Source organism: Lissotriton vulgaris, chromosome 2_1 (assembly GCF_964263255.1).
Source record: "Lissotriton vulgaris chromosome 2_1, aLisVul1.2, whole genome shotgun sequence".
NCBI classification, from domain to species: Eukaryota; Metazoa; Chordata; class Amphibia; order Caudata; family Salamandridae; genus Lissotriton; species Lissotriton vulgaris.
In genome coordinates, this window is record NC_141687.1 from 327,088,619 (window position 1) to 327,113,719 (window position 25,101).

Here is a 25,101-nt window from a genome sequence, read left to right on the forward strand (position 1 = left end):
TTCTGTGCATTAAGGCTAGTTATTCTTTGGCTAAAAAGGTGCCTCCTGTGGGACTACTGCTTTGGGTCCAGGAGATCCCTTGCTTGACATCTGTGAGGCAGCGACGTGGGCCTCGCTGCCTGGACAACCAAGTCCGGATAGACAGCTTTTTTTGGCCGTTCTGTTCTCCAGGAACTTCTGGTGTCATCTTGGTTCGCAGACCCACCACCGGGGTTTGTATTGCTGGTGTCATCTTGGTTTGCAGACCCACCACCGGGGTTTGTATTGCTGGGTTATCTATTCTAAGGTAAGGAATCAAACACTTCGTGTTTCTTTCAGATGCACATTCGCTAACGATTTATCTGTAAGAAATATTAGTAGTGATAGATTCCTTACCGCCCCCACCTATCCTCCCCGTTCTACAAACTGATTTCTAGGGTTAAGGTCATCCCTTTCAGGGCCCTAATTTCATGACACTAGTGGTCAGTTTCTTGCACAGTTCTGCGTTCCTGGCGCAGAAAGTCGTGTACAGAACTGATGTCAGCGCGTCTAAGTAGCTCCAGCGGCGCCAACGACACACGCGGAGCCGCATGACGACGCCTACCGACACGCAGGGGTACTGCTGATGAAAAATTTCCTGATCCAGTCTGACGCCTGGGTGTAATTCTAAGGTAAGGAAGCTATCACTACTAATGTTTCTTTAAGATATATCTTTATCAAAGGTCAGTAACTTGTTCTCCGGATCCAGTCTGACGCCTGAGGGTAATTCTACAGGTATGGAATCTATAACTAATCTATGTCTCTTACAGATATTTTGTTACTGAAGGTAAGTAGCTTTTTCTTAGGACTTAGAGAAAGTTCATAGACATGTTGCAGATGTGTGAGCAATGAGCCTTGTTTACTTAAATGGAAATCACTGGTAGAAGTAGCAACTTTTTTTTTCATAAGTTGTTTACACTTCCACGCCTACTCCTCATTCTTGAAGTTCTTCTTTTGTTATCCTTAGTGTAATGCTGTACTTTAGGATAACATGCGAAGGTGAATGCTTTTTCTATTCATTGGAAAGTCTGCTTTCTCTGGAGATGAAAGGATGATCAATAACTATAGAGGAGTGGTTTGTGAAACGTCAAATTATTTTATCTTCTAGGGAACACCAGGTACCTATTTGACATCACTAAGCCAAGCTGTATACCATCAAGAACAGGCAAAGCCCTCTGTTGGATCCATCTCACTTGGACTGCCAAGGCCGCAAGAATCATCTAAATCCGGTATGGCAACTTCGCTAGAGCAAGTTGTTAAGTAGTTTTTGACTCAATTATCTGGCAGTATTGCATCTGTTGTTTATTTTCCATCTGTGTGTTTGCTGCTTGTACATGTATTGTAGATACACATGCTTTGCTAATCCTTATATTCTATTGTTAGTTTAAGAAAACTCTATGTTCGAGGCATATGAGCAGATTACACACTATGCATAGATGGCTACCTAGTGTTGGGCCCGGATGTTTGCAGTTTGTTTTGTTGTAGAAAAGTCTTTGGCAGTCACGGGATAGGTGACTCCTCCTTTGGATGATACTGCGCATGGGCATCGGCTCCATCCCCAGATTGTTTTTTTCCGCCACCGTGCTCGGATGTGTTTCCAGCGCTCCGTGATAGTACCGATTTCCTTCGGCGCGCAATCCTCACCAACTTATAGAAATTAAGTTTCGAACGCTTTTCCAGTCAACGCTACTCTTCAACACCGAAGACTTCGATTCCGGTAGTCGTCGACGGCCTTCGGGCCTAACTAGGCCTCGACTCCAGCTCATGGAAAGGACGCCATTTAAAAAATGTCCTCAATGTGGGTCGAAGTTTCCCCACACCGACCTTCATGAAGTGTGTAACCTTTGTCTCTCCCCGGAGCACGAGGCCAAAGAATGTTCTGCTTGTGCCACTCTCCGCTCTAAAAAGACTATCCGGGACCGAAGAGCGAGGAGAACAATGGCTCGATCTTCAGCTTCGATTCCGGATGACATCTTTGAAGAAGGAGTCCACGTTCCAGAACAACACGAAGTCGACAGCAATTCCGAGGTAGAAGACTCAGCAGTCGAGGACATCACTCCAGCACAGCGGGTCGTAAGTAAGACTGTCGACCCCGACCCTTCCTTGACATACCCAAAGGCGGCCCCGTTCACACCCTCGGGCTCGGGTGCACACGACACACTGCTTCTACTGCCCCACCTTCGGGCCCGGCTAAGAAGCTAATTAAGCCTTCAGGCGACTCTGGCTCGAGTCGGCCTACGCACGGTGCCCGCGCACATTTACCGGCACCGAAAAAGACAACTTCACCTGCTATGCCAACATCGAGACCATCAGCGCCGCAACATACCACCACTCCTTAGGCACCGAAACCCAGGTCGAAACCAAGCAAACCCGCTTTGGATTTGAAAAAACCACCGGAACAGAAAAAAACCATCGGATCCCAAAAATATACCAGAGCCGAAAAAATACTCGGAACCGAAAAAAGCTTTGGAGCCGAAAAAGACTCCTGCTTCTCCGGTTAAAGACATTGCCAAAAAACCCAAACAAACCGCTTTGGTGCCGTAACTTTCCTCAGCACCAAAAGATTGGCCTCCTGCAGAGGACTTACTTTATCCAGACCCTGCTCAGAAGACCCTAGCTAAAGCCCCAATCACTGGACAGCTAATTTTTGCTTCAAAAAAGTGACCCTTGGACACACCAGCTCCGCATTCAAAGAAAAAGGACATGACTACCTCTCCCTTAAGACTGCCTTCCCCTTCTCTTTTACCTGTACCATCACCACATCCTCCCATACCACAACATTCCCCAGCATCCTCTATCATACCAGACGATGACAATGGGGATGATAGCTCTGACGATATGTGGGGGCAACATACCTGATCCAGCTACTCCTACAGGATCACCTGACCCGTGGGATGATTATAACACCCCAGATGTCCCAAATGTCCCTCAGGATGACATATACCCCTCAAGGCCTTCCCCACCAGAAGACACTATGGGTTTCAATCAATTAATTCACACGGCTCCGCAATATCATGGGGTAGACATGCATACAGACCCTGTAGATGAAGACTTCCTAATGGATACCTTTGATAATGCACAAAGGTCCTCATCCATTTTACCAATGCTTAAAGGAGTGATTTAGCATGCTCCTGAAGTCTTCAAGACCCAGCCAGAACTCGGGTCATTAACCCTCGTATAGAGAATAAATATAAAGCTGCCCCCTCAGACCCAGCATTTATCAAAGACCCAGTACCACTAGACTCACTTGTAGTTTCCAACGCACGCAAGAGAGCAAACTCACAAACATCAGGTAAAGCTCCACCACCAGATAGAGTCTAAGCTACTTGACGCATCAGGGAAAAGAACGGCGTCTCAAGTAGCAAACATGTGGCATATCGCCAATACACAGGCATTATTAGCCAGATAAGACAGGGCACATTATGACGAATTTGAATCATTAATGAGGCACCTCCCTGATAAGTACAAGGATAGAGCAAATGAGTTTATCCAAGAGGGTAAAAATATTACAAACACCTCTATTGGATGTGCACTTGATGTAGCAGATACTGCCTCTAGGGCAGTTAACACCAGCGTTTTATTACGTAGACATGCCTGGCTATGCATATCAGGGTTCAATCCTGAAGTACCATGTGCCATTCTTAATCAACCCTTTGATGAGCAACACCTATTAGGACCTAACATATATGTATCACTTGAAAAAATGAAAAAGGATACAGATACCGCCAAATCTATGGGAGCCCCGCAGTCGCAGGCTCCCGGACGTTCATTTCGATGCTCATCCTATTGAGGTGCCTCCAGGGGATACTCTTCAGACACACCTTCTACCTCATACAAAGCCCCTACACAGTCCCCTTACAGCAAGGGCTACCAAAGGGGTGGTTACAGGGGTAACAAGAACAAAGGCAGAGGTAAGAATAACAACTCAAGCTCTGCCTCTACCCCTGCCCAATGACTCTCCCCCTGCCCAATGACTCGACCCCACCTACACCCCCCCCCCCCCCCCCCCCCCCTTCCCCTTCACCATCCCATTCCACTCCTCAAGCAAGACTTCAACAGTACCTGCCAGCCTGGGAAAACATCACATCAGATAGGTGGGTGCTCCAAATAATTCAATCAGTTTACTGTTTAGAACTAACATCACCCCCCCCCCCCCCCCCCCCCCCCCAAACATACCACCCAAGCAGCGTCCAATGTCACAAGAACATTTAACACTGCTCAGACAGGAGGTAATTTCCCTCCTGCAGAAAAATGCAATAGAAATAGTTCCAGAGCATCAGAAAAACAAAGGAGTATACTCCTATATTTCCTAATACCATAGAAGGATGGATCTGTAAGACCCATCCTAGACATCAGACCTCTAAACATTTACTTAGTCGGATCATTTTCAAATGGTCACACTCCAACAAGTCCTTCCACTTCTGGTACTAAACGACTTCCTTGTCACTAGATCTCAAGGGCGCCTACTTCCATATTCCCATCCACACAGCGGACAGAAAATATCAGCACTACCAGTTCAAAGTGCTCCCATTCGGAGTCACAACAGCGCAAGTGTGTGTTTACAAAATGCCTAGAAGTAGTCGCAGCACACTTAAGAAGACAACATATTCATGTCTTCTCATATCTAGACGACTGGCTCATAAAAGCCAGCTCATACAGCCAGTGTGTACAACACACTCAGGCTACTATTCAACTGCTTCACGACTTGGGATTCACAGTAAATCACACCAAATCGCATCTGCAACCTTCGCACATACTACAGTATCTCGGCGCTACAATAAACACCCAACTAACACTAGCGTATCCCTCTCCAGCCAGGATAACAAGTGTACAAACTCTCCTAACAAAATTCAAACCGCAACACTCGCTACCAGCTCGAGTGTTTATGCAGCTCATAGGAATGATGGCATCTTGCATATTTGTAGTACCTCACGCAAGACGGCAAATGCGTCCACTTCAAGGGTGCCTAGCATGCCAATGAAACCATTTCATTCATTCATTCATTTATATTCTTGTATAGCGCAGGACTCGACCCCCGAAGGGGTATCTCCGCGCTTACGCTTTAACAAGGAAACCTAGTCATGATCATGAACTGTGAGGGAGTCAGTATGGTGATATCTTAACAGGCCGGAAATAGATAAGTTTTTAGGGTCTTCCTGAAGGATTGAAAATTGGTGATTTGTTTCAGGGTGGGGGGTAATGAGTTCCATAGAATGGGGCCTTTGTAGGAGAGGGCTCGACCTCCCTGTCTAGCTTTTTTAATCCTTGGGACCTGGAGCAGTTGCGGACTGTGAGAAGGTGGCCTGATATGCAGTGCTCACTATTCTAGTGAACACTATGTATCAGTCCAGCAACCCTTATTGATGATTGGTTGTAAGTCAACCTTATAGACCAGCTATCCTAGTAGCATGGATACGAGCAGTCTAAGGCTAAAGATTCGAGAGGGCGTGTTAAGCCAGCTGTTACACCACACATATACCCCTTGAATACCCAGTGAAAGGACACCACACAAGTGTTATGAAAATAAACAGTATATTTATTAAGATTCACAACAGCCCTGTACTCTTTATGAGGACAGGGTACTTAGCACAAAACAAAACTCTTACGAAAATACTTAAGTTAGCACAGTATATACAAATGCCCGAGGGGCACGGAAAACCATATACTCTGGACGTGGAATGCGAAATTACTAGCAGGTAAGTACAGTACTAATAGGCTTTGGAATCGCTAGGTCTTGACTATAGAATCTTCAGATTACTTCTAGGAGGCCTAGGGGACTCGGGTGCAGAGTGTGCACTCTCACGCGTGATGCGGGACAAAGTCTATGGTAGCTAGATTTCACAGAGTTAGTGTTCTCGGGCGAACCCGACCTGGTAGGAGGAAAACGAAAGTGGATTCTGACCCTTGGATAGTGAGGCTATGCTGGGGCACCGAAATGCCGAAGTTACCTAGCCCAGGGGCTGCAGCTGCATAGGTCTCAAAAGACGTCGGGAATCCTCGTAGACGGACCAGGAGCCTGGAAGAAAGATGCTGGCAGGCGACCAGTGAAGAGAGTTCGAAGTGATCCAAGCCTGGATCTTGAAGATAGATGACACCTGAAAGCAGAGGGGACCAAGTTCGAGACTACTAGCCAGTAGTCAGGTGGCACCAGGAGGGCACCGGATGGTAGTCACCTCGACTAGGTGAGTGGGTGACGCTGTGCTCGCAGATCTCACGGACCAGGAGGCGTTGTCGGCGACCAGGATGGAGGAGCGAGCTGTCCCACGATGGATGAAGCTGTCGGCGTCGCTGGACCCAGGATTGGGCAACAAAGCCTTGGCAAATTCAAGCCCACGCGGTGGACTCAAAATGGCGTCTGGAGTGGACCAGGAGGGTCCGGGGTGCCTCTCTTGAAGAAGGAAGCAAGGGCCAGTCTGGAGCAACCAGACCAGCAGCAGTGATGTCGTCGGGCGTCGTGAAGAAGGCCACAAGCCAGCTGGCTAGTAGCCACACAGCGCGGTGAGCAGGCAAAAGCAGAAGGGCCCCACGCAGATCGTGGAGATGCTGGAGGGCTGATCTTCGGTGCTGGAGCTGCTCAGGGTTGGGGCTTCTCGGACCCCAAAGCACTCACCAGTGGAGCACACGGTGGGCTTGTTGCAAAGAAGTCGTGCAGTCTTGGCGATCGTCGGTCCCTCGAGGTCTCGTCGCACTCACGGTTCTCAGCTTGGCTGTAGAGGTGAGTAGAGGTCAGAGGTGCCAGGGAAGCCGGGTCTCGTCGAGCTGGGCAGACGGATTATGGAGGAAGGACTTGCAGCAGACCGCAGTGTTCTTAGGATGGTGCCCGCTTGATGCAGGGTGACTACTCCTTAGCCACAAGGGAGAATCTTGAAGAAGAAATCTTGATGTCCTTTCGCAGAAAGTCGTGTCTTGATTCCAAAGATGATCTAATTTGAACAGGGGGGCCCGCTCCTATCTTTATACTAAAAAAGGGGGCTGACCCGGTGACTAGGTCCTGCCTATGGGTGGGACTAGGAGGGGGGTGGTTACACCCCTCTCCCATGCCGGACTTTCCCCAGGCCAGGGGCTGGTGTGCCCCTGGAACTGGTTCTGACCGGCCTATGCGTAGTGAGCACTGGGGTGCCACTCAGCAGTCACCTTCCTGTAAAGCCCTGCCTACCCAGGATACACAAAACCCTGTCTGGGACGGTGCTAGCACCGCCCTCGACAGGAAACCCTTTGTCCAGGCTCCCCTCGCTGGAAGGACTCCCAGCTGCAGGGGGTCAGACTCGTGTCTGTGGTGGCAGCATCCATTTTGTGGAGCTGAGGCTTCGTTTAACTTTAACCGGGGTTCACAGTTACATACATGTCGTGTCCCTCTAGAAGGGTGGAATGCTAACCCCGTCGCCAGAATTGGCGAGGGGTTAGTATTCCAATTCGTATGACACCTTACTCGACATGTTTTGATAAAGCAATACCAAAGATAGCATTTAACCGCGAGGATTATAATGCACTTAAGAGTATATGGTATGCGATATCATGGAACAGCTATTAGGAATTGGTTCCGCAAGCTGCAGACAGGCTCAGCTCATGCCAGAGCACCATCTCACACGATTCCAAGCACTCTACCTTCAGGATTGTCAAGGCCTGCCATAGGAGTGACTGATAGGAATCTGTGTGTCCATTTTTAGGGTTAGATATAGGTATACTATATCTACAGCAAAGGGTGATTACACGACTTTGCCCCAGCTGTCAGGCAGCCAGTTGTGTCAAATTTAGGAGGCCAGCCAGGGGTGGCATAATACATGCTTCAGCCCCTGGTAGGCCCTGGGTACACCTATGCCCTGAGTTACAGGGTCTGACAAGGTGGCCCAGTACCAATTGGAAATGTACCTAAGGTACATGGAATCCATTTTACAGAGAGAGCAGTAGGCCTGGGGTCCTGATTGGCAGGGTCCCAGGTCGACTATGTCAAAAACCAGCTAAAACACAGGGCAAAAAGTTGGGGGCAACCATAGTCAGGAGGTACCTTCCTACACGGACTACTAGAGCGCAGGGTGCAACTGGTATTATAGAGGACGAATTTTTCTTTCAGGTATTTAGGTCCATTGCCATGCAGACATTTGTGTATTGTGCAGCAGATTTTGAATTTTATACGCTGCCTGACCGACAACCAATGGAGTTTGTCCAGGAGGGGACGTGAAGCAGTCCTTGGCTGAGCATTGAGAACAAGTCTCGCTGCGGTATTCTGGACCACTTGTAGTCTCTGTAGTTGTTCCTCATTGGCAGAGATGAGCAAGCCATTACAGTAGTCTAGTCTACTGATTACCAACGTCTGGACAAGTGTTTTCCTATAGGTGTCTGATAGAAATGGAAAGACACGTTGTAGCAGTCCAATGATCCGAAAACAGGATCCTGCTACTTGATTTGTATGTTCTTTAAGCAAAAGTGCCTTGTCTAGCCTCACACTGAGATTTTTTACGGTCTGTTTGGGACTAGGTGCTGGTCCCAAATCAGAGGGGCCACCATTCTGGAGACCACAGAAGGGTGGCCTCCCCGAACAGCATGACCTCTGTCTTGCCTACATTGCACTGGAGGCAATTTAAAGCCATCCAGTCCGATATTGCCCTCATTCCGTCCGCAAAAGATTTTTGTATTGCGGGCGTCAGAGTCTGAAAGGGGAACAAAAGCTGAGTGTCGTTGGCATACGACACAGGGGTGAACCCATGTGCTCTTACTATATCTGCCAAGGGGGCCACATACACATTAAAAAGTGTAGGGCTTAGGCATGAGCCCTGTGGCACTCCCTTGGTGAGCTCCCTTAAGATGGAATGATGGGAGCCCAATCTGACACCTTGTATGCGGCCCGAAAGGAAGCTCTCCAACCAGGATAGCGCCACGCCTCCTATGCCCATCTCCCTCAGACGACCAAGAAGTATCTCATGTGACACTGTGTCAAAGGCAGCGGATAAATCTAACAGCATCAGAATCATGGAGCCCCCTCCATCCAGTGACATCCTGATGTTATCGGTCACTGAGAGGAGGGCAGATTCCGTGCTGTGATTGGGTCTAAACCCAGATTGAGAGAAGTCTAGACCGTCCGCTGCCTCGATGTACTTAGACAAATGGGTGTTCACATGTCTCTCGGTCATTTTGCTAAGATAAGGCAAGAGGGAGATGGGTCGGAGGTTTGAGAGGTCCGTCCATGGAAGTGCTGCGTTCTTCCGGATAAGGTTCACCACCGCTTTTTTCCACTCCATGGGCACATGTCCTTCCCTGAGAGAATGGTTAATTACTGCTCGGATTTGAGGTCCAAGCAGAGTACTCAGGGAGGCAACTATTTTGGCATGCAGAAAATCATCTGGAGACCCTGATTTTATGTGACTCATGAGGCAGGGTAGATCTAAAACGCGGACTTCTGGGAAAGCCATAAGTGAGCTATCTTTCCGTGTGGGCAGGGTAAAAGGAGTGGGAAAATTACTCTTTTGGCTGGAAGCTCTCAGAATTTTTTCATAGATCAGGTTGATCTTGTTTTCAAAAAACAGAGAGATTTCGTCACATAATGATTGAGAAAAATCATCTGGGCTTTCGCATGCGACTGGTTTTACAAACGCCTGGAGAATTTTAAATAATTCCTTAGAGCAATTACCCGCCTCTGCAAGTTGCTGAGTGAGGCTGTTCCTCCGTGCAAGTTTAATGATTTTATAATAGTTAGTTTGGGCCTCACGATATGCTTTCTTGCTTTCCTCTGTTCGCATTTTCCTCCATTTTTTTTCTATCTTCCTGCATCCTTGCTTCTCTGTTCTGAGTGCTTCAGTTTACCATGCTTCCTGTTTGGCAGTAGGATATTGTTTATGTAGCTTCAGAGGGGCTAGTTTGTCAAATGCCTCTGTGAGAGAGTTGTTAAATTTGGCCAGTACGGACTCCACACGGTCCTTCTCTAGAGGAATAGGCTTCTTCCATAACCTCTTCAATTCCTCTACCGTTACTTTGTGCCACTGTCGACGCCAAATAGGCGGAGGGTGTTCTTTTGAAAGGGTCTATCCACTCCTAATAGAAAAAATTCCACTATAAAGTGGTCAGACCGGTTAATTTGAACAGTGGGCAAACATCGTACTTTAGAGCAGTTGGAGAAGAGCAAATCTAGGAAGTGACCTCCTGTGTGTAGGGGTTCGCTATTCTGCACATCTAAACCAAGAGTGGATAGGTCAGCAAGCAAAGATATAGTTTCTGGATGCGCAGAAATATCAGCGTGAATATTAAAATCACCAAGAAGAATAAAATCTTCCTTTGCTTTAAAATATGGGGCTAGAAGCTCCAAAAGAGCGAGAGGTTCCTCATGGCCATGAGGTCCCTCACTCCTCCGGCGGGTTCCGCGGCGCCTTCGGGCCCAGCGGACCCGTCTGGGGGCCCTAGCGGGTCAGATGCTTCGGCCCCAATGCCGGCGGGTGCTTCGGCCTGCCGGCGCCGGCGCCTTCGGGCCCCACTGGATCCGCATCCGGATCGTCGCCGGTATCCCTGATGACCTCCCTGGTGTCCCCTCCGGCACCGTCCTCGGGCGGCGCCGTCCCCAATACCTCCCTCGACCCGGTTCCGGCGTCAGAGCGGCGCCACTGGACGCCGCTTGGGGAGTTCTACTTCAATGGACCGGACACGTCCTTTGCCAACCCTGATTATCAGGAGATGGGTGATGAGGAGTATTGGGAGGGGTCTGAGGACCCTCTGACACGTGAGTGTCAGTCCCAGGAGGACTGGACAGGTGGACTTCGGGATGCCAGTGGTCTGGACACTTCGCCAGACACTGGCTTTGTCTCACCTCCTACCGTGGCTTCGGAGGAGGGGGCAACCTTCAGTGTGGTGTTGATGCGGGCAGCCAAGGCCTTGGGCCTTGAGCTCCCCGTCGCAGCCGTGAGGACTAATCTCCTCACTGAGGTCCTTAAACCGCAGTCAAGCTCAACCGAGCCTCTGCTGCCGTTTAATGAGGCCTTGACTGACGTTCTTTTGGGCACTTGGTCTAGGCCCGCTACAGGCCAGCCTGTAGATAGGAACGTGGCCAGACGCCACCGCCCGGCTCCGGCCGACCCTTGTTTCCTGTCCACCCACCCCACCCCTGAGAGCCTGGTCATCCAGGCCTCTAATTCCCAGACCGTATTCCCGTCGGCTCCGCATGATCGGGAATCCAAGATGTATGAGAATTATGGAAAGAAAATATTCTCCTCCCTTAGTTTGGGACTGCGGTCTTCCAACACTGCATGCCTCATGGGCCATTACACCCACTCCCTGTGGGACACAGTCGCGGATGTGCTGCCACAATGCCTGGCAGAGGTCAAGGCTAAACTCGCCCAAGCCCTTGCGGAGGGTCGAGATACGGCACGTTTCTCCATCCGGTGTGGGCTGGATACCACCGACTCACTGGGCAGGGCGATGGCAACGACGGTGGCGATTCGTCGCCACGTCTGGTTGAGATCCGCCAACATTTCAGCGGATGACAAGAATACACTGATGGACATGACGTTTGATGGCCGTCGCCTCATTGGCGACAAGGCAGACCATGCGCTTGAGCACTTTAAGGACTCCAGGGCTTCGGCCAAGTCCTTGGGCCTCTCGGCCCCGCGCCAGCAAACGGGTGCCTTTCGCTCCTTTCGTGGCAAGGAAGGGGCGCCCCCGCATGTGCTGCCAGCCACGCACCGCAGACTAACATACAGCGAGGTGGCGGCCGTGGAAATCGCCGTGGAGGCGGTCGGGGACAACGGCGAGGCCAGTCCACACCTTCCCCCGCAGCATTCATCCCTCCTAGTCCGTGCTTTCAGGCCCGTGTGACGCCAGTGGGGGGCAGGGTTCGCCATCACCACTCCCACTGGCGCACTGTCTCATCGGAAAGGTGGGTGCTGCAAATCGTCCGAAGGGGCTACTCCCTCCCCTTCGAGACGACCCCTCCAGCCATGCCACCGCAATACCACCGCGTATCGGGGGATCACTTGCGGCTTCTGCAGGACGAAGTTATGGCCCTCTTGACCAAAGGGGCTATCGAGAAGGGGCTATCGAGCGCCTTACTGGGCCAGAAGTAGGGTGTGGTTGCTACTCCCACTACTTTCTGGTACCCAAGAAGGGCAAAGGGTGCCTACGCCCTTTCTTGGACCTATGGAACGTCAACGGCCTCCTCCGGAAGGAGAAGTTCAAAATGCTGACACTGGCTCGGGTCTTAGCTGCCCTGGACCCAGGAGACTGGATGGTGACGTTGGACTTGCAGGACACTTATTTCCACATCCCCGTCCTGCCGGCGCTACCTGCGGTTCACGGTAGGCCACGAGCACTTTCAGTTTACCGTGCTCCCCTTCGGCCTTACCAGCGCTCGACGCGTGTTCACGAAAGTGATGGCGGTGGTCGCAGCTCATCTGCGCAGGTTAGGGGTTTGTCTTCCCTCTACCTCGACGACTGGTTGTTGAAGGCGGGCTCGCCCCAGACAGTCGTCAGCCACTTCCAGATGACGGCGGATCTCCTGCACCTGCTGGGGGTCTCCATCAACGTGCCAAAGTCACACCTGTGTCCCTCTCAAAAGCTCCTCTTTATCGGAGCGGTTCTCGATTTGGCGCAGTTTCGGGTTTATCCCGCCGAGCCGCGGGTTCGGGATATTCAGGCTCTGATTCCGATCTTTCAGCCTTTATCCCGAGGCTCGGTCAGGTTGACGCTGCGGCTTCTGGGGCGGATGCGGGCTCTACCGTGGGACCTGAAGTTTGTGTGCATTTTACATTTGTGGAGTTTTATGCAGTGAATCGACTACACATTTGCTGCAAACGAAAAAATCATAATTTGTAGCTCATTCTGTTGTTAAGTCTCATAAGATTTCCTGCTCCCCTGTGATATGGTAGATGCAGGTAAAACTGGTTTACCCATGTGTGGTGATTCAGTTAAAGCACCCTGGGGCGGGGTAACGTGTATTTTGTGTGTTAGTGCATTGTGGCCTTCAATGTGATCTATAGATGCGTCAGTCTCTCTGATTAAACAAAAAATTATAGTGATTAACAATTTTTCTTCCCCATCACTATATACTGTTAGTAGATTTTGCTGATTAATCTACACTAGAACAAGCAGGAACCCAATGGTAATAGGTCACTAACATTTTCCTTCATGTTGCCATAGCTGCAGTGACCTATATCAAACAAGAAGATCTTTCCTTGAGGAGCCCCAGTTCCCAGGCAGAGGGCCTGCTAGTCCGAGCACAACACGACGGAGTTGTCAGAGGTAAGGTTCCATTAGACTACTGTTTAGATGATGCCTCTAATCTCGCTGTGATGTTTGTGTCTTTTAGTAACTCAAGTTATTCCGTCACACCAGTGATTGTCTCACTGATATTTCTATTATACATTTAGGCTTGTTTAATTGAGGTAGACTTTTTGTTTTTTTAAATTGTCTTTATTTAGTTTAACCCCTTCAGCGCTGATGACAAAGCCAGCTCGTCATGGGCGTTACCTGCGCTACGCGCATGACGAGCTGGCTTTGTCACATAACGCGCGATTTTCGAATTTTCAGTGCGCAGCGGGAAAAGCGCTAGCGCGCATGCGGTTAAAAATTAAACTATAAAACAATGAATTGCATCATTGCAGCCATTTACAGTATTAAACTCATATCAATGAATATGTAGCTATTGTAGACTACATTTGCCAGCACTATCAGCCATACAATTAACCCGATAAGTACCGTGGCACATAATCCTGCAAATTGTCAGTGAAGAGTTGTCCAAGGGGGCATTTATCATGTGGTGTTTCGGAGGGAGGGTTTGGGATGCTCCGTGTTAGAGCCTGGAGATATGTGCGGAAGGGTGCTCAAATGTCCATAGGGCGAGATGTAGGGGGCTGCAGGATAGCGTAGTCTTCCCCCAGGCTCTCACAGCTGCTCATGCCCTCCATCCAGTCTGATGCATTGGGTGATCTGGCACTGCCCCAGTGTAGGGCTATCACTCTCTTGACCAGCAGCAGTGCCATCGAGATTAAGCACCAGTCTGCAGTCTGTTTTGGGTGTATCCCAGGAGAGCAGTTAGGGGGTCTGGTTTTATAGCATGGGCGGTCATGTCTGAGATGTGGGAGCATATAGCAGTCCAGTAGGTGGCTATCACTGGGCATGTCCAAAGGAGGTGTGAAATCTTCACCAGGGGATCCACATTTCATACATTGGTCAGACCTAGAGGGTTTGAATTTTACAATGTCGACTGGGGAGACATAGTACCTATGTAAATCATTAAAGTGGAGCAATTTATGTAGATATTTTCTTGATATCTGTTCAGCATTAGCCCCATATTTGATCCGTGAGTTGCAGACCCATTTCCTCCTCCCACCTTTCCCATACTCGTGCAGTGATATCTGAAAGAAACACGTTAGTGTTAGATTCCTTACCTTAGAATATCCCCAGGCGTCAGTCTGGATCCGGAAACTTTTGCGTAGCAGTACCCCTGCGCGTCGGTAGGCGTCGTCTGCAGGCGTCCCCTGCGGCTCCGCGTCCGTCGTCGGCGTCGTGCGCCGTGATGACGTCGCTGGAGTACATAGACGCCGCCTCCGCGCGCTGACGTCAGTTCTTCTTTTTTCCGCGCCAGTGGACGCAGATCTGGAAGAGCAGTACTCCGGTCTTTGACCAAGTTTTTCGACTTTTTTCTCTATTGTGCCTGATAGGATGCCTGGATTTAAGAATTGCGATGACTGTGAGCGCACGATGTCGGTCACAGACCATCACCGCCTCTGCCTCCGGTGTCTGGGCCCCGACCACGACGTGGAATCGTGCCTCGACTGCCGGGCCCTTACCAACAAGGCTAGGCGGGAGCGAACAATCCTTCCAACGCGGTGGCGGCCGTGGAAACCGCCGTGGTGGCGGTCGGGGACAACGGCGGGGTCAGACCACACCTTCCCCCGCAGCATCTACCCCAAAATCCTCCTAGTCCGTGCTTTCGGCCCCATGTGACGCCAGTGGGTGGCAGGGTTCGCCATCACCACGCTCACTGGCGCACGATCACTTCGGACAGGTGGGTGCTGCAAATTGTCCGAAGGGGCTACTCCCTCCCCTTCGAGACCTCTCCTCCAGCCATGCCACCGCAGAACCACCGTGTGTCGGGGGACCACTTGACACTTCTGCAGGAGGAAGTTACGGCCCTCTTGGCCAAGGGGGCCATCGAGCGCGTTCCTGGGCCAGAAGTAGGGCGTGGTTGTTATTCCCACTACTTTCTGGTGCCCAAGAAGGACAAGGGGGGCCTACGTCCTATCTTGGATCTAAGGAACGTCAACGGCTTCCTCCGGAAGGAGAAGTTCAAGATGTTGACGTTAGCTCAGGTCTTGGCTGCTCTAGACCCACAAGACTGGATGGTAGCGCTGGACTTGCAGGACGCCTATTTTCACATCCCCGTCCTGCCGGCCCACCGGCGTTACCTGCGGTTCACGGTAGGCCAGGAGCACTTTCAGTTTATCGTGCTCCCCTTCGGCCTTACCAGCGCCCCACGGGTGTTCACAAAGGTGATGGCGGTGGTCGCAGCCCATCTGCGCAGGTTAGGGGTTTCAGTCTTCCCCTACCTAGACGACTGGTTGTTGAAGGCGGGCTCGCCCCAGACAGTCGTCCACCACCTTCAGATGACGGCAGACCTCTTGCACGGCCTGGGGTTCTCCATCAACGTGCCGAAATCACACCTGTGTCCCTCTCAAAAGCTCCTTTTCATCGGAGCGGTTCTGGACTCGGCGCAGTTTCGGGTTTATCCTCCGGAACGGCGGGTTCGGGATATTCAGGCTTTGATTCCCATCTTTCAGCCGCTATCCCGAGTCTCGGTCAGGTTGACGCTGCGGCTGCTGGGACTGATGGCTTCCTGCATCCTTCTGGTGCATCACGCCAGGTGGCGGATGCGGGCTCTGCAGTGGGACCTGAAGTTTCAGTGGGCCCAGCATCAGGGCAACTTGTCCGACCACGTCTTGATCTCGGAGGGCACTGCGAGACAACTGCAGTGGTGGCTTACGGACCGCGATTGGGTCAGGGGCAAGTCCCTCTCCCTTCCCCAACCGGAGCACGTTGTCGTGACGGACGCGTCCCTCCAGGGCTGGGGTGGCCACTTGGGAGAGGCAGAGATCAGAGGCATCTGGTCTCCGGCGGAGTCCCGGCTCCATATCAATCTGTTGGAGCTGCGGGCGATTCGTCTGGCACTGAAGGCATTCCTCCCCTTTGTCAACGGGAGTGTAGTGCAGGTGTTCACCGACAACACCACCGCCATGTGGTACTGCAACAAACAGGGCGGTGTGGGGTCGTGGACCCTTTGCCAGGAGGCTCTGCGCCTCTGGCAATGGCTGGAACGTCAGGGCGTGACTCTGACGGTTCAACACCTGGCAGGTTCTCTGAACGCCAGGGCGGACGAACTCAGCCGTCGGTGCTCGGTGGATCACGAATGGCGTCTGAACTCGGACGTGGCGCAAGGCATCTTTCTGCAGTGGGGAGAGCCTTGGTTAGATCTATTCGCCACAGAAGAGAACGCGCAATGTCATCAGTTCTGCGCGTTGGAGTTTCCAAGACGGCACTCGCACGGCGACGCCTTTCGGCGCGAGTGGAGTTGCGGTCTGTTATACGCCTTTCCGCCTATACCACTTCTGCCCAGAGTGCTGAAGAAGATCAGGCGCGACCGGGCCCAAGTTATCCTTGTGGCTCCGGACTGGGCTCGAAGGTACTGGTATCCCGAGCTACTCAGCATGTCAGTCGGTCCCCCGATCCGCCTGCCCCTTCAGGAGGACCTTCTGTCGCAGCAGCAGGGGACGGTCCTCCACCCGAACCTGTCCAGTCTCCACCTCCATGCTTGGAGATTGAGCGGCGGCAGTTGAGGCCATTTGACTTGCCTCCTGAAGTCTGTGATGTTATTCTGGCAGCCAGGCGTCCCTCCACTAAGTCGGTATACGCCTGTCGGTGGAACAGATTTGTGGCATGGTGCACAGCAAAGGCTGTGGATCCTCTTTCTGCCCCTCTTTCGGAGGTTCTTCTGTTTCTTCTTTCTCTTGCCCAGCAGGGCTCTGCTCTGGGCACTATCAAGGGCTACCTTTCTGCCCTTTCAGCCTTCTTGAGGCTTCCTGATCAGCCTTCTTTGTTCAAATCCCCGATTGTAACTCGATTCTTGAAAGGCATCACTCACATGTTTCCACCTGTTCCGTTTGTGATGCCTCAGTGGGATTTGAACCTGGTTCTAACTTTCCTGATGTGTGCTCCCTTTGAGCCCCTTCATTCTTGCCCTCTCCGTCTCCTGACTTTAAAGACGGCTTTCCTGGTTGCCATCACCTCTGCCAGGAGGGTGAGTGAGCTCCAGGCTCTTTCTGTCCAACCTCCTTTCCTGTCCATTCATCCTGACAAGGTGGTTCTGAGGACTCGACCTTCTTTCCTGCCCAAGGTTGTTTCGGCCTTTCACATCGGGCAGTCCATCACCCTCCCTTCCTTCTTCCCGCCTCCGCATCCTTCAAAGGATGAAGAGCGGCTCCATCGTCTGGACCCAAAACGTGCGCTTTCATTTTACATGGATCGCACACGCCAGTTCCGGGTGGATGACCAACTGTTTGTTGGCTACGTGGGTGCGAAGAAGGGACGGGCGGTTTGTAAACGAACCATCTCTCGATGGGTCGTCCTCTGCATCAAAGCGTGCTACTCTTTGGCTCGGAAGGAGCCTCCTGTTGGGCTGAGGGCCCATTCCACTCGGGCCACGGCGGCTACTACTGCCCTGGGCCGGGGAGTCCCCTTGCAGGACATTTGCCAGGCGGCTACGTGGGCCTCGCTGCACACCTTTGCGAGGCACTACTGCCTGGACAGTCAAGTCCGGAGGGATGGCTTCTTTGGCCGTTCTGTCCTCCAGGACTTTCTGGTGTAGTTTTGTATTGGTTCGCAGACCCACCACCGGGGTTGGTATTGCTGGGGTATGTATTCTAAGGTAAGGAATCTAACACTAACGTGTTTCTTTCAGATGAACAAGTTACTTACCTTCGGTAACGATATATCTGTAAGAAACATTAGTTAGTGTTAGATTCCTTACCGAACCCACCCATCCTCCCCGTTCTGCGAACTGATACCTAGGGTTAAGGTCATCCCTTTCAGGGCCCTAGTTTGTACATGGCACCAGTGTTGGTTCTCTCATGGCTCTGCGTCTCCTGGCGCGGAAAAGCTGTGTGCAAAGAACTGACGTCAGCGCGCGGAGGCGGCGTCTATGTACTCCAGCGACGTCATCACGGCGCACGACGCCGACGACGGACGCGGAGCCGCAGGGGACGCCTGCAGACGACGCCTACCGACGCGCAGGGGTACTGCTACGCAAAAGTTTCCGGATCCAGACTGACGCCTGGGGATATTCTAAGGTAAGGAATCTAACACTAACTAATGTTTCTTACAGATATATCGTTACCGAAGGTAAGTAACTTGTTCGTCTGGTCTCAAGGCCATGCAAGAATGATATAGTTTGGAAGTGATATGGTTGCCGTCTGCAGCTGTGATTAACATATGTAGAGGTGTAAAGTCCTCCGGTGATAGTGGGTATGTAGGTATGAGGGAACGCAGATTGTTGTGCAGTCTCCTAAAGACAAACAGGTCCATATAGGGGATATCTTGTACTGCCATGGTGTCCGCTAAGTGTGGAACATGTCCATTGGGGAACAGGTCTCAGAGTGTGTAATGAGTAGCAATCTAATGTTTGTTTGACCAGAATTTCTTCAGTAAGAGGGAACCAAAGAAATGACTTATGGTTACGGAACACGTTTTTCAACTGTAGCTGCTGGTTTGTCGCCCACAACAGCAAGGAACTATTCAACATCGTCAAAGAATTTACCAACCCCACCGCCGGCATCAACGACATCACTCCCTCCCAAGACCTCTGCGACTCCCTAGCCTCATTCTTCCACAACAAAATCGCCGACATACATAACAGCTTTGAAAACCAGTCCGGAGACCAGTCCACTCCACCCACCTCCGAACCAAATCCCCCCTCTAACAACCTTTGCGCCTGGAACCCAATCACCACTGAAGACACCATCCGCCTGATGAACTCCATCCACTCAGGATCGCCAACCGACCCATGTCCCCACCACATTTTCAACAAAACAGACTCCATTATCGCACCCCATCTCAGAGACGTCATCAACTGCTCCCTCAACTCCGCTACCGTCCCGGAAAGCTGGAAACATGCCGACTCAGCGCCCTTCTGAAAACCCACAGCAGACCCCACTAAACTTAAGAACTACCGCCCCATCTCGCTCCTCCCATTCCCTGCCAAAGTCATTGAGAAAGCCGTCAACAGTCAGCTCGCCGCCTTCCTCGAATCCAACAAATCCCTCGACCCCTCACAGTCCGGCTTCCGAGCCAAACACAGCACCGAAACCGCCCTCATCGCAGCAACAGACGACATTCGAACACTACTGAACATCGGAGAAACAGTTGCCCTCATCCTACTTGACCTCTCTGCAGCCTTCGACACAGTCTGTCATAGCACCCTCGTACAACGCCTCCGCAACGTCGGAATTCAAGAAAAAGCATTGGACTAGATCATCTCGTTCCTCGCCGGAAGAACCCAGAGAGTCCGCCTCCCCCCTTTCAGATCGGAGGCCACTGAAGTCATCTGCGGCGTACCACAAGGATCTTCACTCAGTCCCACCCTCTTCAATGTATACATGAGTCCCCTCGCATCCATCGCTCGCCAACACAACCTCAACATCATCTCCTACGCAGACGACACCCAGCTGATCCTCTCCCTCACCAAAGACCCAAACACCGCCAAAACCAACTTACACGAAGGAATGAAAGATATAGCCGAGTGGATGAAGAACAGCCGTTTAAAACTGAACTCGGGACAAAACGAAAGTCCTCATCTTAGGCTCATCCCCCTCTGCTTGGGACGACTCATGGTGGCCACCGGCCCTGGGAACAGCACCCATGCCAACGGACCACGCACGTAACCGGGGCTTCATCCTGGACTCCTCCCTCTCGATGACCAGACAAGTCAACGCCGTCTCATCATCATGCTTCAACATCCTACGCATGCTCCAAAAAATATTCAGTTGGATCCCCACCTAAACGAGAAAAACGGTCACCCACGCACTGGTCACAAGCTGACTGGATTACGGAAACACCCTTTACGCCGGAACCACAGCCAAACTACAGAAAAAACTCCATCGCATCCAAAACGCCTCAGCCAGACTCATACTAGACATCCCCCGCCAAGCTCACATTTCCGGTCACCTGAAAGACCTCCACTGGCTCCCCGTCAACAAAAGAATAACATTCCGACTCCTCACCCACGCACACAAAGCCCTCTACGACCTAGGACCCGAATGCCTCAACGTGCGCCTGTCCTTTTACACCCCCACCCGCCAACTACGATCGTCCAATCAAGCCTTCGTCGCAATTCCGCGCATCCATAGATCCACCATGGGGGGGAAGATCCTTCTCCTACTTAGCGGCCAAAACCTGGAATTCTCTCCCCACCCACCTCTGCCTTACACAGAACCAACTCTCCTTCAGAAAGTAACTAAAAACTTGGATATTCGATAAGTAAAGTACCTCCCCTTCCCCTCCCCCCTCCCCTCCCTCAAGCACCTTGAGACCCTCTGGGTCAGTAGTGCGCTATACAAATTTTGAACTTCAACTTGAACTGAGGTCTGCCAACCACAATTCAGTGCTAAGGACCCAACCTTAAAATATTTTATTTTGAATTGGCTTGTACCCAATTGTCACAAGCTATCTTACCTACAAGGCCCTAGTATATGGTACCAAGATTACCCAGGCCATGGAAGGTGTAGAGGGTCACCTCTGAGATTACAGCACTTGTGTCAACGTGGGTGTGACACAGGTAAAACGAGTCTTCTGATCCGCCATTGCAGACTGAAAGAGCAGTTTTAAACTGCTAGCCCGACTTCGCCATTTAAACAATGGCAAAGCCAAGTCTCCTGCTGTAATATGTGAATGTCTCCCTTAGGCAGGCCTACCTAGGCCTAAGGCAGGATGCTTAGTGAAAACAGTGGTTTTAAATAGACATCCCAATTCATGTAACCATTCAGTGCAATATAAAATGGTAACAAGCCAAAAACAGCATTTGAACTTCTAAGAAAGAATATATTGATTTTTTTTCTTCCAATATATAAAGAAAATAGTTTCTCTTTTTTATAGTGATGTGACCCCAGTGCAGTGCGCACAAAGAACCACAACCAACATTAAAAAAAGTCACTAGAGTAAAAGTAAAATTTTCTGTATGTTTCAATCATCAAACAGTTTCTGATTTTCAATTTATGTTGAGTAGTTTGTTGCATTTTTGTAATTGAGGTTTTTCGACCCGCATATGGATTTGTAGGTCTCATCCAGACAGAAAATTACTGGGTTATCTGAAATAATTGTCAATTAGCCAATTGTAAAGAAATGCCTCTTTAGGTCGAGCTGGAGTAAGCATCCAACACACTGACAGACACTCACTCGCTCGCTCGCTCACCCCCCCCCCCCCCCCCCCCCCCCCCCCCAGTCACCGGGCTCTTTAAAACACACACACGCATACACACAGACTCCAAGACACATACACACACGCACGCTCACACACATACAGAGCCGCCCCACGCGCACACACATGCCCCCCGCCCTCGCAGCTCAGCAAAGGCCCCCACTCACCTGTACTCGTCTCCAGGCGAGGGCTCGTTGCAGGCGGCGGCGGTCTCTTCCTTCTGTGCGTGCGAGGCTCTCTCACCTCACGGGAGCCCGCCCGGGCTTCCGGTGTGTCTTAACGTCCCGCCCCCGGCCTGCCTGACTTCCGCCCGGGATTGTAAACCTTGTTATAAGAGTGTCTATTGTGAACTGTTTGTTTCTTTATGAGTGTGTCTAGGGTGCACTGTGTCTGTTTCTTTATATGAGTGTCTAGGGCCCTAGGGTACATTATGTTTGAGTAATCAGAAGGTGCCCAGCGTGAACTGAACTACATTCTATCCTAGAATGCCTAGAGCGTGCTCTGTTTAGTTCTTCTGAATTATACTGCTGCAAAGTGCCTATTGCACCGTTCTCTTCAAAAATAGAAAAACCTGTGCCATTCTGAACTTATTATTCTGGTCCATGATTTGACAAATGGATACTCTTTTTGCATCAATATGTCTTCTGTGGTCACGTTGCTTTGGCTGTGTAGTCGGGGCTGCAGCCCTTTCCTCGTGTGCCGTGGCACAGACTGTACTGTAATGTGCGGGGCCGCCGAGAGGCCGCCGTACTTTGTTCTACACAGACGCCGCTGACATGATGCTGAGTGTCCGCACAGCGTGTCTGCTTTATCCTGCATGTCAGCCTGACCTCACTGGCAGCGCCTTCGGCTCTTTCCAGGACCCCCCTCTCTGCTGGACACGGTTCAGTCGTCCCAGTACACACTGCCCTGGCCGGAGACCATCTGTAGCAAGGAGAGAGCGACCCGAGCGATAAGAAGCGGCCGCGATGCTAGTCTGTGGGGCTTCAGTGGACGAGGGCATTAACGCCGCGAGGGGCACAAGTCCGGCCTGCACTCTGTAAACAATGTGTGACCTCACGTGCATAACTGCACTTTTTCCTGCACTACCTGCTCACTTGTATTCAGGTGCATGTTTTTTTGCATTATGAGCTCACCTACATTCCTCAAGGACACCTGTGCACTTTGATCTTACCTCCATTCCTGCGCTTTGCCAATGCAGTCTGCCTTCCCTGTAATCCTTAAAGGCGCCTATGCACTTTGAGCTCTCCACCATTCCCTCGCTGTGCTGATGCAGTGACAGTCTGAGCTCACCTGCATACCCAAAGGGCGCCTATGCACTTTGAGCTCTCCACCATTCCCTCGCTGTGCTGATGCAGTCTGAGCTCAGCTGCATTCCTAAAGGGCGCCTATGCACTTTGAGCTCTCCACCATTCCCTCGCTGTGCTGATGCAGTGACAGTCTGAGCTCACCTGCATACCCAAAGGGCGCCTATGCACTTTGAGCTCTCCACCATTCCCTCGCTGTGCTGATGCAGTCTGAGCTCAGCTGCATTCCTAAAGGGCGCCTATGCACTTTGAGCTCTCCTCCATTCCTGCGCTGTGCCGATGCAGTCCGAGCTCACCTGCATTTCTGAAGGGCGCCTATGCACTTTGACGTCTCCACCTTTCCCTCGCTGTGCTGATGCAGTCTGAGCTCACCTGCATTCATGAAGGGCGCCTATACACTTTGAGCTCACATCCATTCCTGCGCTGTGCCGATGCAGTCCGAGCTCAGCTGCATTCCTAAAGGGCGCCTATGCACTAATAGCTTACTTGCATATTGTCACCCGGCGTAAGCACTTTGAACTCACCTACATAATCATTAATACACTTCCTACGCACCTTGACTTCCTCTTAATTTCTGAGCAGTGCTTACTGTGGGCTTAGCTCCATTCCTGCACCGTGCCTATGGATTATGAGCTCACACCCAGCAGTGTTAAAATGTAACAAAAATATGTTAATATTTCAGTTCTGTTCTTGGATTTTCGTCACAATAAAATACACTGAACATAATCTTCACAAAAGTTATTTACAAAAGTTTAAGCTATTGCCATTATAAATTACAATAACTTTTATTTAAGTATTTATTATTAAAAAAATTAAAAGCCATTGTTATTTGTAATATCAATACATGTAAGTCACGTAAATACAACACATATTGCTTTACAAATGCTGTAGGTGTCACATTTGCGAAAGTTGTAACTATTGGCATTGTAAATGACAAAGCTATTAATTTAGCTATTTTCAAAAACAAAACATAAATAAAAAATGTCATTTACAATACCAATAGCTCAAACTTTCCAAATGCGAGACCTATTGCATTGCAAATGCTTGTTTTGTAAGGTCGCCCCCAATTGTTTCGACTCATGCTACTGGTTTTTCGATTGAGTGCACTGAGCCTGCGAGTCAGACATTAGAGCCAGTGATGGAGATTCTTCAGAAACAACCAACACTTCGAGGGGTAAGTTGGGATCTTGGAGGATAGGTAGGCACCCAGGAGTTGGGCACAGGGGGCCGTGGGGCGCCAGGTGCAGGGGTGTCTTTTGACGTTGGGAAATCTTACGGTCTGCTGGTCACGGTTGGAGGGGTCCCTGGTTGTGAGGCTGCAGGCGTCGTCTGGGTCGTCGAGGAGGGTCCTTGGGCACTGGATTTCAGGTCACAATCACCGGGGGGATTTCCTCAGGGCCTTTGTCCACTCGGGCACAGGCCTGGCTCGGCGGGTGCAGAGTGAGCTGGATTTGCGCTCCTGGCTGGCACCAGGGGTATTGTTTTTTTAGTAGAACCAATGTCTGTTGGAGTTCAAGGCTTGGTAGAGTCTCAAGGCAGTCCGGTCCTCCGGGGTTTTTGAGGTTGCTGACCACTGAAGGCCCGGAGTTTCGCAGGAGCAGGTTCAAGGATCAACCATCTGGTAGGGCTGGGGCCAAGTCCGTTGGTGTCGTCCTCTTGTAAGCAGCTGCACGGCAGGTCTTCTGGTTTCTTGATCTTCTTGCTTGATTTTTTAATCGGGATCTGAGGAAGGAGGTTTCAGGCTGCCCCTAAATACTAAATTTAGGGGTGTTACAGGTAGGGTGAGGGCAGGGACCAATGGGTCCCTGTACTGGGGTGAGTACACACCCTATCCTGTTCTTCTCCTGTGGGAGGGGGGCAGGAGCCTTTCTCTGATTGGACAGGACTCCCCATCCTCAGGATGGCCGGAGCCCCGAGTTGTGCTTCACCTCGCCTCTCCCACCTGAGGGGTGTAGTTGGCACAGGCTGGCACACCCCTTTCCTCACTAAGGGTTTCCCGCCAGTCTTCCCGCCAGAGTGGGGGTCAGTACTGGTGGGGGCCTATTTGCTGAGTACAGCAAGTGGCCTGGAGAAGCGGATGGCTCTCTACCCAGGGGTCCAGCAACATGTGTGCTGTGTCACCCCACCCATCCTCCCCGTTCTGCGAACCGATATCTAAGGTTAAGGTCATCCCCTTTCAGGGCCCTAGTTTCATGGCACTAGTGTTGGTTTTTATCATGGATCTGCGTTTCTGGCTTGGAAAATCTGTGTATAAGAACTGACGTCAGCGCGTGAGGGCGGAGTCCAAGTACTCCGGCGACGTCATCCCGATGCCGATGACTGACGCGGAGCCGC

At 51.0% G+C, this 25,101-nt stretch overlaps 1 protein-coding gene across 20 annotated transcripts in view; it reads left to right on the forward strand.

The window, feature by feature from the left end:
- NCOR1 (nuclear receptor corepressor 1) overlaps positions 1-25,101 on the forward strand; it is a 1,907,529-nt gene that overhangs the window by 1,227,063 nt on the left and 655,365 nt on the right. For all 20 annotated transcript variants that reach the window (XM_086955042.1, XM_086955041.1, XM_086955040.1 and 17 more), the window contains 2 exons: positions 1,127-1,247; positions 13,135-13,236. In XM_086955042.1, the coding sequence (XP_086811168.1) occupies positions 1,127-1,247; positions 13,135-13,236 (223 nt within the window). The remainder of the gene's footprint in view (positions 1-1,126; positions 1,248-13,134; positions 13,237-25,101) is intronic.